The sequence below is a fragment of the Rhynchophorus ferrugineus genome, unplaced genomic scaffold, assembly GCF_030347505.1.
Source record: "Rhynchophorus ferrugineus isolate W39M unplaced genomic scaffold, kcgeb_rfMv2 rfM9, whole genome shotgun sequence".
Classification (NCBI taxonomy): domain Eukaryota; kingdom Metazoa; phylum Arthropoda; class Insecta; order Coleoptera; family Curculionidae; genus Rhynchophorus; species Rhynchophorus ferrugineus.
The window spans coordinates 35,367,062-35,387,381 of record NW_027472588.1 but is presented as its reverse complement, the minus strand read 5'-3'; the positions used below and the strand labels follow the sequence as shown (position 1 = coordinate 35,387,381).

Below are 20,320 nucleotides of genomic sequence, written 5' to 3'. Positions count from 1 at the left end.
TAGTTAGTAATCTAAATTAAAATATCTTTTGAAATATATTCTTTTAGGATGGTGTAAAAGTACTAAAATATATATGAACAAAATTATTATTTTCTATCTGTTATATATAATTCATTTCCCAATAAAATTTCTATAGGCATAAGCAAATATTTATAGTCTGCCCTATATACAATTAAAATGGATATTAATACAACACTAGTCTATAAAAATATTCCAAACTATTTTAGTGTCTTGTATATTTGATGCCCTTGAATGGAGAAATATAAGAGATAATTTATACCATATATATACGTTATCGACCGCAGTTTTTTTAATAGAAAATTATTGTTATTTATAAATTATAACCAAGGTCTTATCGTAGCAATAATGATTAAAAAAATATGAAGTTAAAAATGTAAGCGATAAAATTTTTAGTAAATTTAATTGATGATATAATAATAGCTATTTAGTTTTTTATCATATTATCATTTGGAGTTTTACAGGTTCATTCTATCTCATAATTAAAAAATTAAAAAATATTGTATTCATTTTTATAAAATTTAGTTCCATATTTACACTGGCCTCCTAGACCAACAATTAATTTATTCATAGTATTTATGAGATATTATACAATATATATATATATATATATATATATATATATATATATATATATATATATATATATATATATTTACACATTAATATATTACTATTGCTCTATTATATTTGCATTAACACTTGGATTTTGGATTCTTTGTTGGTTTGATGTTTTAGAAGTCCTAGAAAGCTATATACTAACCTAATACACTAACCAGTATAGTTCTTTGATTTTAAGTCTGATCTGCTCTTTTTTTTTTGTCTAACGTGATTTTATAACATTTATATATTAAAATATTATATTATGTTAAATATATATTATACTAAATAGGCATAAAATATTCGCATGCATGATTTTTTAAGGAAACGTACACTTGAGTAATTAAGTATTCTCTAACTAAAGAGTAGCGTAAGCTACACTATTAATTCAAACCATTAACCTGTCAAATATGGATTTAACGTCATTCTCGATAAAGAATAATATAATAAATCTATATATCCATACATTTTTGCCTGAGTTTTTTCGTTATTTAAAAATTTAAAGTGCTCCATCGAAATATATATATGAAAACGCAAAATACCGATGCGAACAATCGCGAAATGGCAGTATTTAAAACGCACTTATATATAGGCCCTATCGATTTTTAAGTCAATTATTATTTTTAATTAATAATAACAATAATTGGTCGTATATATATATGTATATGTATATATATATATATATTCCGCGAGCTTTTGATATATTATTCCGTTTTCAGGGTACTTTTTTCAATACGCATATATATGTATATATGTATGTGCTGGCTCTATAAAATTGTAAATGGATTTTTTAATTAAAATTAGTTAGTTGTCGGAGGAAAATATATATATATATATATATATATATATATATATATATATATATATATATTTACACATTAATATATTACTATTGCTCTATTATATTTGCATTAACACTTGGATTTTGGATTCTTTGTTGGTTTGATGTTTTAGAAGTCCTAGAAAGCTATATACTAACCTAATACACTAACCAGTATAGTTCTTTGATTTTAAGTCTGATCTGCTCTTTTTTTTTGTCTAACGTGATTTTATAACATTTATATATTAAAATATTATATTATGTTAAATATATATTATACTAAATAGGCATAAAATATTCGCATGCATGATTTTTTAAGGAAACGTACACTTGAGTAATTAAGTATTCTCTAACTAAAGAGTAGCGGAAGCTACACTATTAATTCAAACCATTAACCTGTCAAATATGGATTTAACGTCATTCTCGATAAAGAATAATATAATAAATCTATATATCCATACATTTTTGCCTGAGTTTTTTTCGTTATTTAAAAATTTAAAGTGCTCCATCGAAATATATATATGAAAACGCAAAATACTGATGCGAACAATCGCGAAATGGCAGTATTTAAAACGCACTTATATATAGGCCCTATCGATTTTTAAGTCAATTATTATTTTTAATTAATAATAACAATAATTGGTCGTATATATATATTCCGCGAGCTTTTGATATATTATTCCGTTTTCAGGGTACTTTTTTCAATACGCATATATATGTATATATGTATGTGCTGGCTCTATAAAATTGTAAATGGATTTTTTAATTAAAATTAGTTAGTTGTCGGAGGAAAAGGGGGAAATTGGGATCGTGTATGGCGGAAAATTTAATTGAATTTTTACGAAAATTAGATTTGAAAAAAAAGGTATTCGTAATTTACTTTGGTGAGTGCCTTTCCCATTTCAATTTAAAAATACGTTTTATGAAATAATTTATTTGTTGAGGTGTTATACGGCGCGTATTGATTATTCGGCCATTTTCGTCTGAATTTGAAATGGTATTTTGTGTGCTTCATTAGAAACCAACTTCAATACTCATCGTTATCTCTCCCGTATAATTCATATTAGGCATAAATGTTTCACCCGCACTAAGAACGCTTAAGTTAATTTATAAGACCTATTGTAACAAGTCAATTGAAATGTCCCCGGCCTACCATAGTAAAACACATTTTTTTGGCAATTTTTCTTTATTCACCGTAATTCCCTTCAAGGGTGATACACTGATTATAGCGACCATCCAACTTTTCAGTACTATTTTTGTAGTACGATTTGTCCTTTGCCTCAAAAAAGGTCTCAGTTTCGGCGATCACCTCTTTATTCGACTAAAAATTTCTTCCTAGTGAGCATTCTTTTGAGATCTGAGTACAGGAAATAGTCGCTGGTTGCCAGATCTGGAGAATACGATGGATGAGGAAGCAGTTCGAAGCCTAATTCATTGATTTTTGCCATCATTTTCACTGACTTGTGACACGGTACATTGTCTTGGTGAAGCAGCATTTTCTTTTTCTTCAAATGGGGCCGTTTTCGGCGATTTCGGCCTTCAGACGGTCCAATAACGCTATGTAATATTCGCTGTTGATGGTCCTTTCTTTTTCAAGGTAGTCAATAAAAATTATTTCATGCCCATCCCAAAATACAGACGCTATAACTTTGCCAACCGACTGTTGCGTTTTCCGACGCTTTGGAGCGGGTTCATCATGTACAGTCCACTCGGATGACTGTCGATTGGACTTCGGCGTGAAATAATGGAGCCATGTTTCATCCATTGTCACATATCGACGCAAAAACGGGTTTCTTACGTTTGATCATCTTCAAACACTGCTCCGAATCATTAACTCGTGTTTTTGGCCAAAAGTGAGCTCGCGCGGCACCCGCTTTGCACGGAGCTTTCTCATACCCAAATATTCGTGAATGATATGATGTACAATTTTAATTTAAGGTCACTCGAAATCATTTTGTGGATTTTTTAAATGTTTTCGTCGATAACAACGTCTTTTGGGCGTCCACTGCGTTTACCGTCTTCGATGCTCATTTCACCACGTCTAAACTTAGCATACCAATCCTTGATTATTGATTTTCCTGGAGCAGTGTCCGGAAACTCGGAATTAAGCCTTAAGTTTTTGCTTCAACTGTTTTTTCCCTTCAAATAGCAATATTTTATCAACACGTGAAATTCCTTTTTATCCATATTTTTCACATTAATAAAAGTTGGTTCACTCAAAATATTATAATTCACAAACTAATGATCCGACAGCTGTCAAATTTATACACGATTTTTTTGAGGATTAGGGCTAACTAAAAAATATATGGATTTAGTACTAGTAGCGCCATATATGTGTCAGGCCGGGGAGTTTTCAATTTACCTGTTTAACTCATAATTTTACAAGTTATGAATTCGTCAATCATTCTATAACTAAACTACGGCTACAAATATAGTCTATCCAAAATAACAGTGAATTTACCGTGCAGTGTATTGCTCATTGCAGTTTTTAAATTGGTTATAATACCAGACAATATTTTCCTTCTAATTTTATTCCACTTAAAAAGAGATACAATGCTAATACATGGTCAGTCAGAAATAGATGTAGAATAGAATGGTTTCTAATCAATAACCTGGACCTGGAATGAGGTAGGTTCTTACCAGTGAAATGCATTAGGGAGGTAAGTATTGATACTGTTAAATATTCAATTGCTAGTTCTTTATTGGTAATAATGTTTACTTATTATGCTCCGCTGAATATTCTTATGGACGCTGTGATTGCAACTAGTGATAATGGTTTGGTTTATCTTACAATAGCTTTAAATCTTCAGAGTCGTTTTTTATCGCCGTTCAATACTTCCCGTAAAATAAAGTCGTTTTAAAGTAAAGTAAACGTGCTTTTGCTTTGAAACCGTCACATTGTACAACTGGCGTAGTTGGTAGGATACTGGGGAGGTCAAAAGGCTGTTTTCATTTGAAATCATTCGGTGAACAAAAATAAGATTAATTATTATTAAAAGAGTACAGGTTGACGTTGGATTGGTAATTTTTCATCAGTTATTTGAAGCAACCTTTGGTCTAGTTAAGTAGATTTCGAACAAAAGTTAACAGCTGATAATGTAAGGTTACAAAAGGTGTATTGAAAGTTTTCAAAGACCCCTAACTACAAACTATTCAATTTAGGAAACATCCAAGCTTTGATAAACAATTTAACTGTGTTCCCACCATTAGCTTTGGAGTTCAGCGTGTAAGTACGTAAAATGAAGTTTCTGGGACTTGTGAGCTGTGAATATAGTCTATTATAATTTGGACAGAATCTAATCATAGTCACTGATGCTTGATGCTTATAACCCAATTTTTATTTGTGTCTTTTAGTTTATTTTGTAAAAGTTTTTCTGTTAGATTACGGTAGCAATACAACCTTAATAGATTTTATATTTTATAATTGCACCTCGTATTAGTTATTTTCATGATAACTTTGTTAATATTATACTAAATCTTAAAGAAAAAAATTGTGATTTTAAATCCGATTAAAACAAACCAACTCCGATTCCGAAGACGGTAATTCGTGAGCGTGCACGACACATTCACGGCCGACTTTAAATCGTATCCCCGGTCCACCCCAGCCCTTCCCAAATCCAATTTCTAATTAATCAATATCTCGCACACCTTCGGGTTAAGCCCTGGCGCTTTAATTAGAATATAACTTTGATTTATTATGTATGCCGAAACCAGAGTTAAATGATTAAAATTTAATTAACGCTAGCTACTTACGTATCGGGATAGAGATAATATATTATTATCTATTTCGACTTGGTGTTCTAATTAAAGCTGGTGGGACTCTGTGTGTAAAGGGTTGTCTGAATGCGAGACCGACTGGCTAGGATCGTGAATACGCAAATATTCAGACGGTATTTGTAAAAAATAAATAATAAGAAATTCGCTAATTAAACATCCCGTATTGTATTTTATTAATATATTTTGATAAAAAATTAGTATTAACATTTTTATAGTGACTTTTATTTTTGTTGATATTTCTCAAATTACTCTGTATATTTCTTCTAATGTAATAATATAGTTTTATAAATAAGTTGTTATTTAAATGATCAACAAATCTATTTAAAAATCATTAAAAATTGTATTTGTTAATTTGTATGTCATAAAGTTCGACCATTTCAAACATATGCAGACATAAAAGAAAGTTTCGGGCTCTGTTTCACACTATGGTACAATATTACACACCTTTGACCATCACGTTCATAGAGAATTGACTGCTAAGGTACGTTGTTTTGATTTCAGAATTGTCGTTCGACATCCAGATCTCGCGCTCTTAAATTTAGATTTATTTATTTATAGAGTTTGTAAGTCGCTGTTATATCACTTATTTTGATATTAAAACTTATTTGCGTCGATATACAGGGTCGACTTTTATAATTTGGGCAATGGCACTTTTCGATTATCGGAAACGTTCAAAACATATCTCGCAGCCGCGCTACGAACGTCTCGAACAAAACGCGCACAAAGCAAGACAAATGACCTGTGCGCCATCCAAATAAAACCGGAAGAAAGAAATATGACGATGCGAGCCGTCCGACACGAAAACAAGTCTCCCGACGTCGGCGCCCCCCTCCCCACCTACCTCCCGCATCCCTCTGCCGAACGCCACAATTTAAATTTACGATGCCATCCGTCCTTTCGCCAATTGAATGTCGTCTTTATTATTTCAGTATCAATTGTGGCCGACCTTCTCGTCGTTCGTAATTTTTCCCCACGGCCGGTCGGTCAGGTCGGCCCCTGGACACGCTCAATAATGCAGAGAGACCGACGTCCGCTACGGGCTCCGTGGAGAGAAAATGAACCGGTCAATTTTTATGCCGGCCATTCCTTAATGTTTCAGTAGGCAAACGGGAGGGAGGGATGCCAAGGAGGCGACGGTGGCGTCGTGGGCGTCCTGGATGACCGGCCCCGTTTCTCAACGTCGGTCTCCCATCGATTATGCATATGGAACTAATAGGAGCGGCGACGACGAATCGTTTTAGGAAATTGCCGAGTTAAAGTTTCATGGGGAATGTTTTTATTTCGCCCGGGACGACGCAGGGAATCGGCCGGATGATGAGTTTCGGGAGGAACGACGCGGAGTCACGCTACGATGTCTTATTGGTTCGATCTCGAGATGTCCGGCGAGAATATTCCTGGAGAAAAAATGTTTCAATAAATTAACAGATGGACAAGTTCCTACAAACACACATCTCGATAGTGAGGATATTTCAGAATACAATAAATTTAGGAAATTTATCATGGAGGAGAACTATATGTTAATCTTGTGAATTTTCTCCAACAATAACAATAGCTGGTCTTCTCCATAGCTGGTGAATTAAATATTTTCGCGTGCTTACCAGCAGGAGGTTTTCTCACGTACATTGGCGATATTATAGCTATATTATTACTAATTTGTAACTCTGATGAAGAAGCATTTGCAGTTCTCAGACCATAGTTCGACTCACTGTTAGATAGTGAGCAAGACGCCTGCTAATTGAGGATCTGCATCTGGTAGTGGTAACTAACAGTCACCTTGTAAACCTTCCCTGGACTCCCACAAACACTTCAGTCTTAGGGAGACAAGAAACAGCAATAGAAATATATATATATATATATATATATATATATATATATATATATATATATATATATTTCTATTATTCTGGGTCTCGGATACAAACACTATTAATTTATTACGGTTATGGTGAATTGTTGAACAGCGACAAAAAATGACACAATTCAGGTACTTACTTTACCCGAAATAAAAGTTATTTCTGCAAAAAAGAAATGGGGGTGTGTGTCTAGTATGTGTGATTTCGTCTAAGTGTGGAGAAAGTTATTTTCAGTGCGTTGAAAATTTCTAAATTTGTATCGAATATATAACAATTTGCGGGAAATTTAATTTTTTTACCGAACGGTGAAGGTTATAACAACCATGCTTCATCGATTTCAACGTGAGAATATTGATTTCGACATTTTAAAAGTAGTTATTTTGAGACCAAAGTTTTGACATACGAGGATTTGAAAAGATTACTCGATGAATGGAGATAACTATTCAATGCCATTGATGCGTTGAAGCCGAGCACTGTGCGAAAACGGCGGGAATACAAGCAAAGATACTACAATATTATTTTTCAGTATGACAACGGTCGATCACATATTTCAAAACTCGTGAAAACATACGTGGAAAGACTAAAATCGGAAGCGCTACCATAACGGTAGTATTCTCCAGAGTTTGCTCCTTCTGATTACTACTGGTTCCAACATATGAGTTCTAACCTATTTGAGCAGTTTTTCAGTTCTTATAAGGATACCAAAAAATGTGTCGATTCGTGGATAGCTAAATCGGTCTCTCGAGATTGCTTGAAGGATAGGAAAAAGTAGCGACTATCGATGGACAATACTTGAATACATTGTATCAATTTTTCCCAATAGAACTTTAAATAAAAAAAAATCCTTTAAAACTATTTATAATCTTACTAGGTTGGATAAGTTAATTGTTTTAATTTTATATCAACTTGATATTAGAGCAATATTTATATTTCACTAACAAATCATGGTTATTTCGCATATTCCAATAACACCTCGCTCTCGAAACACAAAAATTCAATCAAAATTAACCCGCTCCCCCACAAAATGGGGATCTATCTTATATATTAAATAATAGAAAGGGGGTGGAATGTGGGGAATGGAGGCCGGTAGCGACGGCTAACACCGTTTTCGTTTCAGGCCCGCCAATGACACACACATCGTCGTCATTAGTCATCATTTCTCAATTACGCTAATTATGGAGTGACCGGTGGCCAAGCCATAAATTTTGGAACGGCGATGGCGCGCCTACCGCCCCTTTTTTCATCCCCCCGTTTCATTCTATCGGCGGTTCGATATTCGTTTTTCTTTTTTAAGGTTAAAATCGGGAAAACTGAGATCGCTAATAGGATTTAATACGATGGTTCTAATTTATCAATACATTTTAATTAAAACTATTAAATACCATTGTAGCGACCGCTACGACCTTTTACGCCACCACGTATTCGCCTACAGCAAGTTCAAAGGTTGGCAACGCCGGTGGATTGGTACCATGCGGTTCCCGGCTATAAAATACCACCACGATGACGTCTCTCTTTTCTCTTCTCCACCCCCTTGTAACAGTACCACTTCTACAGCGCTACCGTACTTCCTTTACCTTAACCTCATATCCTGTCCATTCTCCCATCGACCACATGTATCATTCAATGTTAAAAAAAGTATTTCTTCAACCAGTGTTTCTAGTTGTCGTGTAAATTCCTTCCAAAAATAGTAGTGAGTGTACTACACACACACTACTAACAAACAATCGCATCGACAGCCACACATTTCGACTGACCGGCCAGACGAACATTCCTACACTATGTTATCTAATCATTTAAAATTTAATTAATATATTAAACTCCTGTTTGTGTTAAGGTAAGACAAAGGCAGGATATGATTGACATTTTGGTGTTCCGCCAGAGGTGCCACATGAAGAATCTAAGACCAGTAATTTATTACCAGTAATAAATATTCTTCACACTACACCCTTACAGTTTTTTTAAACAATATATAACAATTTCTATTACATATTGTGTTCAACTGATACTTCCGGTAGAAATAGTTCTTTCTCCAAGATAGTGATTGAGTTCATTTACAAATATACAATTTCCAAATCTTAAAAATAACAATGGTCAATTACGAAAGTCTAGCTAATAACAGATTAGCTACAACATAGTGTATATGTTATGTAATACGGTCCAAACTATCTGGCTATCTGTTTTTTTACAACTTGGTGAACAGATGAGACGTCGCCTATTCTTTGCGTTAAATAAAATAACATTTTCAAGTAAATTAATAGTTTTTGTTTAAATACCTCTTCAGATATTACCACTTATCCTAAAATTCCTTGATACCAAGAAGGTTAGAAAAAACACATTTATTACATTAATATAACAAGTGGGGCAAAAATCTCTCTACCATTTTGTTCACGCGTTGTCTTGTTTATGTGACTTTTAGCTCAGTTTCGCTTTAATCGTTGTATTGTGTAGACGTCCAGATTTTATTATGGATAAATATACACTACAAGAACGAGCAGAAATAGTAACAATGTTTATAGAAGGTTATCTTGCTATTATTGCCAATCAGCGGAAATTGTGTTAAAATTATCCTATTCGTCCAGTGCCACATAAAACCAAAATTTATTGTATGCATGCGAATTTTCGACAGTACGGTACGACAGCTGACAAGCAGACAGAGAGCTAAAAAACAACGGACGTCTCGTAACGCCAACGTAATCATCGTAAATGCTCTGGTGTGCGATAGTGTTGGAGAGTTTCCAGAAACATCACTTTGAAGACGTGGTTCCCAGTTACACATTTCTGCACGCAGTTTAAGGCGAATTTTGAAAACTGATTTGAAAATGTTCTCGTACATAATTAAAAATTAGTCCAAAAATTGATACTAAGAGATCCTAATCAACTAGTTGAGTACAGTAATGTATTCCTAAGGTGAAATTGAAGATTTTTCATCTAAATTTCTCAATTGCCAAGTCAATAAACAGAACAGTCGGGTTTGGGAAACTCAGAATCCTCAATTAATTCATCAAACACCATTGCGTCCACTAAATAAAACTTTATGGTGTAGTATTAATACAAAATAACATTAAAGACATTTTTTTAGACAGCTCATTATCTACTTTATTTTAGTCTAGAGTTGGTTGTTTGGATGACGCTTTTTCGAAGTTTAAGATTAATTTTGATAAAGAGGTTCATTTTAGATCAGATGTAGAGAGTATATTAGCAAACATTATTTATTTTGAGATATAGGTACAATATCATTTTCAATATAATATAATACCAACATAAGTTTACACATGTTATTTCCTTTGAAGAAATCCAAATTAAGTTGATCAAATTGCTTATTGCTCATTTGTGTGAGTTACCAGATCTCTAAGGTTTTGAAATAAAATATAATAAATTAAAAACACAAATAATAGTGCTGGATTAGATTTTGAGTAGTGAAGAAATGTGATAAAAAATAAATTTAAAGGTAAAATGTTTGTTTCATAATTTGTTACATTATAATACCTTTTTCATTATTGCAGTGTGAAAAAGGCACTCTTACTATTTCGCATGTATTTAAAATACAAAATACAAAACACTTTTTAGTTGTATTAAAAAAAATACAGAGTACAGTCAGATTATGCAAGATATATCAGACAAACAGACTCATGAATAAAACATGCTAAACAAAACAACATTTGTACAGGTACAGTATTTGTATAGCGTTCAAGAATGGTATTTTCCTTTTACTGTTTAGGAATTAGCTTTAACTTCATTAATGGTAATGAAAAGTGAACTAAGCTCTTGATTTTATTGTATATTTTGCTACCCAACGGTGAATTTCATCAAATGGTGAGTTTGTTTACAAAGTATTGCAGTTTTATCATTATAATTCCCCTTTATTATTTATTATATCTCCATTTATTATTTTTTATATATTATACTATTTTATCCTTTAATTATTATTTATTCATCTGTATCTTTATATATTTTTTATATATTAATATTTTATTTATTTATTAAATTATTATATATTAAATAAAGTAAAGAAAAATAGTATTATGTGTTCAACTATAAAGTACAATTTATAACTATTTCATAAACCAGAAACTGAGTCCAAAATGGCTAAAGTAGCTGATGTTCATAACATAATCTGAGTTTGGAGTAGTGCTTATTTATTTATTTATTTGAGATATTAGCTTTACCATAGCGAATACCACTAACCCTACTGGCAGGATTGCGTCTTGTTTCCTTGATCTCATTGGACATTTATTATTATTAGTGTTTGGGTAGATACTAGTGTTATATTATATATGTTCGTTTTCTGTTATGATTTTCCGTCATTGTTACTACTTACTATGGACTAAGATTCTTGCTAACCATCATGGCTATTCCTTCATTATTATTGATTACCATTGTCATTGTCTATGATTGATATTATAAATACCAGCCATTATCAGTAACATTTATTTAACATTTATTAGTTGGTACATTTATACCATTATTTATCAGTACTATGATCCTAGCCGGCTTGGTTAGCACAGTGGTAAAGAAGACAGGACGGTCGACCTACAGTTGCGCTAGTAGATGATCAGAATTCTGCTGGGGCATGGTCGTAAATGTATGTTTGTGATTGTTTAATATCTGTGAATGTTCTAAGCAAGACGACTGCCAAATCCGACAAGGAAAATGGTCCCAGTCACGCCAGTATCCAGGCTGAGTAAGACCGGATGTCTTCTGGGATAATTTCTAAGTTGGTCACTCGCCAGTCGGTAGGCTCAATACCGAGGAGAGTGGTTCGGAGCTCACGTTAAGTACTATGGTCCCCTATCATAATTAATTACCCCTACTTTTAGTTGCCATTATATTAACCGTCATTACCTTTATAATTCAATATTACCTCGCATTAGAAGTATTTACCGTGATATTCACCGATCTCTGTTATATTTCATGTGTACTTTTAATTTTACCATTGTCATTAAAAATTGTTTGCTCAGGTATATTCTCACTTCGTTTTCAGAACTATGATCTGGATATGAAGATTTCCCACGTTTAGAATTAGCATTTATTTATTTTGCCATTCGTTCTATAAGAGGCTATTATTTAAATTATTGGGATCTCTGTTCTTATATATTTAATATACTGAATTGTTTTATTAAATATGATTTATATTTTAAGTCCTGCGTATAAAATTAGCCCTACATTTGCATTTAAAATACAAGTAATGCTAATAAGATATAATTAAAATATCTTTAATTTGGTCGTGCCGCTATCCCAGGAAACAAAAATCAAAATTCAAGGCCGCCGGCTTGGTGGCGCGGTGGTAAAGGCGATGGGACGGTCCTCCTACGGTTGCGATAACCCCAGGTTCGAATCCTGCTGGGGCATGGTCATAAATTTATGTTTGTGATTGTTTAAAATTTGTAATTGTTCTAGGCAACAGTGTAAAATCCGACAAGGAAAATGATTCCAATCACGCCAATAACCAAGCTGGGTAAGACAGGATCTTCTGGGATAATTTCTAAAGTTGGCCATTCGCCAGTCGGTAGGCTTAATGCGGAGGACCGTGGTTCAGAGCTCACGTTAAACATTAGGTCCAGTCCAGTCCAGAACCCATAGTTGGTAAAAGGAGATTTTAAAATAAATTAAAAAAGGCCAAAAACGCGTGAAGACATACTCCCCTCTCTATTAAATTGTATTAAAAAAGGAGTATCACAACGAATCCCAAAAGCGGAAATGAGAAAAATGCATTTATGTCACGTCGACCTATTAGCCCCGGTCGCTGCTACATCGCCCCGCTCCCCCACCTCACCTACCCCGCCCGGTATATAAACAGGGCCATGATTTAATGGCGCCACAGGCCGCATTATTAATTATTGCGGCCCCACGAAGGGGTTGTTTCGACTTTTATCTCGTTTTGTCAGCCTCAGCACGGTCCATCGGCACTCGGCGCGCTGCATAAAACCGAATGCGAGCCGCGCGTTTTTTCCTTTCCCGATGGTTGTTTTTTTTTATTCGCGCGCTGTGTCCGTCCGACCGGCTGACATTTGATATAATGACGGTGTTTACGTTCTCGCGGCTTTTTATAATTAATATTTATACAGCGGCGCGGCGGGCCTGTGTCGTCGTTCGAGTTTTGTTTGGGAGGTCGCCTAGCTAATGCGACGAATTTTCGTTTTTTTTTGACGCGGGTTATTGGCGGAAACACCGTCCGATCTTTATTTTAATTTACTCTAGTCATTTACTCAGTCGCATTTCATTGTTGTTCATAGCTGAAATTAAACAACATACCAGTGGTGTTGTATATAGTGCCCTCTTTTCAACCACCACGTATAAGATTGTATAGAGGAAAGACCTAATGCCAATACAGCAATTTTGGTTTATTAGCAGACTTTCAACAATTGGTTAAGTGATTCTGTACGACAGACATCATTGAAAAGACTAAAATATACTAGGTGTACCTGAAAACCATTACTGTTTTTGTTTTCGAGAAAAATACATCAATTTGAAGAGAATGGAAAACATTATTTATTCAAGGCATTGGCCATTTGATTCTATAAATCTCGCCCATTTTCCAGGCAATTCATCAATGATATCCCAAGAAAGCTGTCTGTTCTTTGAGGAAAATCATTTAACTCTTTTCTAACTACTTCAAAAAGTGTTGCTCTACAAGCGTATGTCTTATTGATACCCAAATTGATAAGGGAAAAGGAAAAAACACTGCAAATGACTGTAATGACTCAGCAAATTTTCAGATAAATTTAGATTGGGGAAAAAGTACATTCGGATTCCCTTTGCATCTCTTTGACGCTTTTCTAAAGTCGTTTATTCATATATATTTCATACACTAACCGACGACATTAGTGCGGTTTTGATCGATGACCTCCTTACCACTTGCGGTCATCACATTTTATGAAATAAATCATTTTCGTTATAATGCATTAAGAGATTAAGCGATCAGCACCAGCGACAATCTCTTTGAACGCTTTGTTTTCAAATATTTTAAATTGTAGAGTAACAATCGGTCATAGAGGCTCACATATTAATACGCTCATCAATATTACAAGAACATATAATGACCGAAAATGGAACAAAAAGCTCATTTATCTTGTAGTAACCTATAGAGACGCGCACAATAAGGCCAGAAGCCTGAAACAATGCACGTACGCAGCGAACAATCCTAGTGGCGCCCTCTATACGGCGACCGGGGACGGTCCTGTCAAGAACCCGCCCCATACGCGGGCGTTCTAATATGTTTCTAATTGTGTCGGCAGGCCTGACGCGGTATAAATCACTGAAATTTTGACCGGAAAAGCAATATGGGCCTGTTTAGACTTGACACAAAGCTTAAGAGCGATGCCTCTAACATTTCGGCCCTTTGCCTCGGCCGTTGATTAATGACCAAAGGAACGGGCAAACAAAATTGTTTACCAGTGCTGTTCGGCAGTCGACACTAATTTAAATTTCGGAAATATTAATTATCCTTTGTGTTTTTGCTATTAGTCTTTTTTTATTAATTCCCTCTGGGTGACAGGGAGATTAGGCTCGGCTGACATACCCCCAACTATGGTCCTGCCTTTCAAATATTATTATAATTATAATTATATTAATAATAATATTAATTTAAAATATTAAGTAGAGTTAAGTTAATAATTAAAGTACCCATTTGCAAATAAATATATTTAACAGTTTTTTTTAATTTTTTTGCTTTGATTACATTGTTACTAGTCGTTTCCGACTAACCTACTATTTGTCTTTATGATAACTTAAATCTAGGTATATAACCAGGAGGACCCATCGGCCCTATCTCAGACTCTGGTGAAATAATGTTCATACATGTCACTGCTGTATTTTCTATTATATGCACCTCACTATACAACACTACACAAGATCAGATGGTTTGATACTTTTGGGTCTGTGTCCTGATCTGGTGATATCCAAAAGCTGTAATATTTCAATATTCTCATGAGAATGGAGTCTTTCCTCAGAGCCCCTTGCAATCCTTTTAATTTCTTGACTGACTGTGATTATATGAAGGTCTCAATGTAGGTAATCAGTCCTATAGTATTTGGGTACGACCAAAATATCTCTCAGGACTTTATTCTGCAAAAATTTGTATTTTATTTACATCGTTCTTTGCAGAACATCCCCATAATTAAACTCCGTATGTCTATATAGGTTTCAGTATTTGCTTTTATAATAGCAATTTATTATGTACTGATAATTTTTCTTTTCTTCTTTATGTGTTCCCTCCAGAGAAGTTTGTATCAAGTTTCATTTCGCGATATATAGCGTTGTTGCTATATGTAATGATATTATTATTTAATGTTATTGCTGCTTGTATGGTCTATTTATACGTGAACTGCACATGTACAGATTTACTTTCATTAATTCTTATTTTCTAAATTTGTGTCCAATTAGTTATATTGTCACTTGCCTGTTCACTTCACCGACAGCTATAATCGCAGTATTATCCGCAAATGTAGCCATCGTAATATTCTCCATTTGTGATAAATCACAAGTGCAGAGTAGATAAAGCATTGGTCCCAGTACACTTCCTTGTGGTACACCTGCTTTAGCTTCTTTTATTGTAGAGTAAGCTTCTACTTTTTTGACTGTAAATATTCTGATTGTAATGTAGGATTATAATAGTTCAGTGTTTTGTTTTGGTAGCATTTTCTGCAGTTTATGATCAAGGCCTTCATGCCAAACCTTATCGAAGGCTTGCGCTACATCTAAAAATATAGCTGAGCATACTTTTTTACTTTCGTAGGCTTTTGCAATAACATCTATTATTCTGTGAACCTAATCAATTGTTGAATGCTTGTTAAAAAACCCAAACTGGTGTGTTGATGTTAGATTTTTTCTGATATTTTGTGTGGTCCGTGTGGTGCTGGCCCTGAAACCACTTTTTTTTGAAAATTTGAATTGGCCTACAAAAGCATTTGTTTGGCTCATTTCTAATCCGCGATTGTTTGTTTCAGTTTGTTTATGGCACCATTTTTGTGTGTCTTACATACAGTACGATCAGCATTTTTGTGTCTTAATTATAATCACTATTATTTGATTATAATGTACCTTCATTCTCAAAAGTACTTTATATTCAGTGTATGTGTGGAAATAAAAAACCAGACGTCGTTTTCCTTGGAAAAAAACCCAAGTGAGCTAGATTAAGGATGTGTGTGTGTGACTTAGCATTCTTTTAACTTGTACGTATACATTTAGTTATATAGAGCATTTGTGTTGATATATACTGCTATTTACAGGAATACAACAGAAGAAATCATGAAACAACTACCAACATTTTAAAACCAAAATGTGTCCAAATTATGCGATGGTAAAATTACTTTAAAGGTAAATATTATATTACATGAAATGCGTTTGTTACTCTTTAAAAAGTTAATGGCTACTCTATCAATTAAAAACTTAATTATTTTGAAAGGGTTTATTTGGTTGAAACAAATGTATATTGGTTAAGATAACCTTTTCAACAAGGATGTTAAAAACTACATTAATACAGAATAAAATAATACAAATTGTAGACCAACAAGATGAGTTTAATTTTAAAGACAAGAGATTATCATGCTTCTTTTATTATATTGTTAATAGATCCTTAAACTATCTTTTTAACTCCTCGATTTTACCTTAATAAGAGCACAGAAGTAATTTTGATATATATATATATATATATATATATATATATATATATATAATACATTTAAATAATTTGTTGCTGTTCTTTAAAGTATCACTCTTTGGTATCATACAATTTATTTGTTTTAATTATCCATTCCACAATATTCACAATAACATTAGAAAAATAATTATAACTTGCCTCAATACATTTTTGTTTTGAACAAGTAAATAAAATATTAATTGACGCAGACTTTCAGCTGTGCTGCTCAATAATCAATTCGTTGGAATATAATAAAAAATGTAAGTAAATCATACCGTCAGTAAGTCGGTTTCTGCCCAATCCCAAATGCAACAATCCTTTGGGTAATTTTCGAACTAAATTTGAAACATTACTGATCATATTGTCAAATAATTCTATAAACTTTAAGTTCCTTGGCAGCATAGAACCACTGATGTCCTCGATGAAGTTACCGCAAAGGGTCAATACTTGCAAATAACGATAATTTCTAAGAGTATCATCAACGGTTTTTACCTAAAAACAATAAAAAACAAAACATATATTCGCTTTCCTTTGTTACATTATGATAATTTAGAAATAATGATTTTTTTGTTTGGAATTAAATTTAATCGAAATTTAAAAAAAAATATCTAAAAGTATTTCTTTAAATTTAACGAACATAATTGGCTTTACGTATTTTGATATGTAGTCTTATGTTACTAAAGTTATTATGTTTTCTATCTCAAGGATACGCTTTTTTAATCAATTTGTAATGTTTTTGTTCGTTCTCTAGCTTGAAACGAGACAGTAAAAAAGCAGACATATCATTAACTTAGATAATTAACCGTTAACTGTTATATTACTAGACGAACTTACAAAACATGAATTGAGATATAAAGACTTAATATTTTCTTCTAACCAAGCAAAGTCTACGGGACTAGAACAATTAATAGCTTTAGTAATTAGTTCTTGATAATTTTCCATTATGTTATTTCGGTCTTCAATTACATCTAAATCATGTTTATTGTATCTTTTTAGTTGCCAATTGAGTATCGCCAGTTTGTTTTCTTTTACAAAGTTTTCTTGAGCCTCCACGGTGTTCAATTCCTTCAGAAAAGTACCAAATACCGATTTTTCAAGTTTGTACATGAATACTTCCTCTAGAGTTAAACTTAAATCACGGATTTCTAAAAATATTCGATTTTTTCTTTGAAACCCTATTTCTTCTGCCGTCCAGCGATGTACGTTAAGATTTTGGGGTTCTGGTAAGCGTATCAGTTTAGTACTGGAGTCCATTTTGAGTGCAATACTAAAAATTTAACGAGATATTTGACAGTTGTCATTGATTATCTAACTATTTGAGGTTATTTTGTATTTATGTCAATGTGATATATATATACCATAGAGTAATATATATATAGTCTATTCAAAGTTTTTTTTAGTAGTGCGTCATGGATATTTGTGACATCGAAACATGGCAACGTTGTCGCATCAACTCTGAGTTTTAGGTCAGTTTGGCTTTAACATATAAGAAAATTCTAATCTAAATAAAATAATTGAATGAAAATGTTATCAAATATCATTTATTTTAACATTATAGTATATCTGAAAACTACAGTTAATTATACAGCAACAATCATTTATAGGTAGGTGTTAGAACTTTTGACACTATTGCATTAAAGAATTTTGCATACGTCTGACAAACGAACGGCGGCCGTTTGTCAGATTACAATTTTAACTAACCGAATGTGTTTAGATATTATTTATTTTTTAAATATAATTCAAAATGCAGTAATTTTTAGGTTTTGATGTTGAATTTATAATACCTTTACATTGTAGAATAATATCTAAACATAAAAATACTAGTTTCGGATAATAGTAAGAGAAATGGAAAAATAAACTTTTTTTAAATATATTTTAAAGACTCCTTTTATCAACTATTGGTTTATCTGGACTGGACCTACAGTTTAACGTGGGCTCTGAACTACGGTCCTCAGCATTAAGCCTACCGACTGGCGAGTGACCAACTTGTTCAAGAAATCATCCCAGAAGATATCCGGTCTTACCCAGCCTGGTTAGTGGCGTGACTGGGATCATTTTCCTTGTCGGGCTTTACACTCTCACCTAGGACAATCACAAATATTAAACAATCACAAACATAAATTTACGGCCATGCCTCAGCAGGACTCCAACCCGCGGCTATCGCAACAGTAGCAGGACCGACCAATCGCCGTTACCACTGGGCCACCAAGCTGTCGAGAAATAACCTTAGGTTCGCATACACATAATGCGAATCATGTTTTCGCGTGGTTTCAATATGAATTTATGGTAGACAGTATGTTGAGAACTTGTCAATCGATTAGTTGTTTTTTGTTGTAGGTTTTGCATTAAATTTACATCTATAATGATTTATAAACTTAATAATAGTTAAATAATAAATTGTATTTTATTTTAGCGTTTAAAAACCAATAACTTAGCCTCGTCACATTTATGGTGAAGTAACCTTAATTCAACAATTAAAGATAAAAAACAAAACAAAATGCAGTAACTGGTCTAGGGACAAAAGGCTGTGAGCTTTTCTTTGAGTATTCCAGCGATCAAAATGATCAGAACTAGCTGAAAAAAATATATTATTGTAGTAGTTGTTCAAGAAGCTAAAGAGGTTGTTTGAACGAAATCAATCATTTACAACGGTAATGTTTTTAAAGACCTCCTAACTGGTGAGTTGTTGTTTCCATACTCAATTGACTTAGTTATTCGCTAATATTACTTCGCTTTCGAGTACGTTATCTCAACACGCACGCGGAGGTCCTTTTACTGCCGTCTGACCCATTTTAATGATCCCGAAGATCGAATTCGAATTGAGAAAAATCACAAATAGGTTAAGGCGATGATAATATTAACAGAAGCATCTGAAAACAAAGATTCAAAATTCAAGCGATGCCATCAACTATACATTTTTAAACTCCTTGGGAAAGCCTAACTTAGCACTGCACAATATCCGACTGAGAGTTGGGTCATCATCCTTCAAAATTTAAACCAACTGAAACTTGGCAATAGAATTATTTTGATGATAAGAAAACTAATGACAAATATAGTTCACGTGACGATATTCAAAGGAAAATTCAAGGATGAGGAAATTCTATTTTAAGAAATCCAATGATCCATTTGAATCTGAAACGGCATGTTTTTTTCCATGGTACGTGGAATGTTCACCATAATATTCGGTAAATTTGTTCTTGCGCTTCAAACAAAAATGCCACCCATGAAGCAAAATACATAACTTAATATAATATTAACGATAATATTTAAGCCTTGCCGATGGAAATAGAAATACCCGATATTCGTATATTTATTGATATATTTTTTTCATACCTCAGTCGAAAGTACGTACTTTCGTTAGTAATAACAGAGAAAAAAGTTAAAAATTTACTTTCTGTGAGAAGTATACTCGCGTCCTCTATAATGGCGGGAGGAAAAAATTATTATGCGTATTTATACCAGCAACTAAGGACTGTTTATTCTGTCGTTAAAACAAATAGTTTACCGCTGTCATTAACGTTGCTACCTCTAACTTAAAAATAATCATCAATGTTGTTTGGTCGTCACTTTTTTTGTCATAATCCAAAAAAAATGAACAATACGTTATCATCTAAT

The 20,320-nt window shown here is 33.2% G+C and overlaps 1 protein-coding gene across 1 annotated transcript in view; it reads right to left on the bottom strand.

Annotated features, from left to right (window-relative positions):
- Nucleotides 1-18,004, bottom strand: part of LOC143202044 (uncharacterized) — a 30,985-nt gene extending 12,981 nt beyond the window's left edge. The window contains exons 1-2 of the mRNA XM_076413309.1: nucleotides 17,540-18,004; nucleotides 16,981-17,197 (exon numbers count right to left, since the gene is read on the bottom strand). Coding sequence (XP_076269424.1) covers nucleotides 16,981-17,197; nucleotides 17,540-17,959 — 637 coding nt within the window. The 5' untranslated portion in view covers nucleotides 17,960-18,004. The remainder of the gene's footprint in view (nucleotides 1-16,980; nucleotides 17,198-17,539) is intronic.
- Between the last annotated feature and the right edge of the window lie 2,316 nt (nucleotides 18,005-20,320).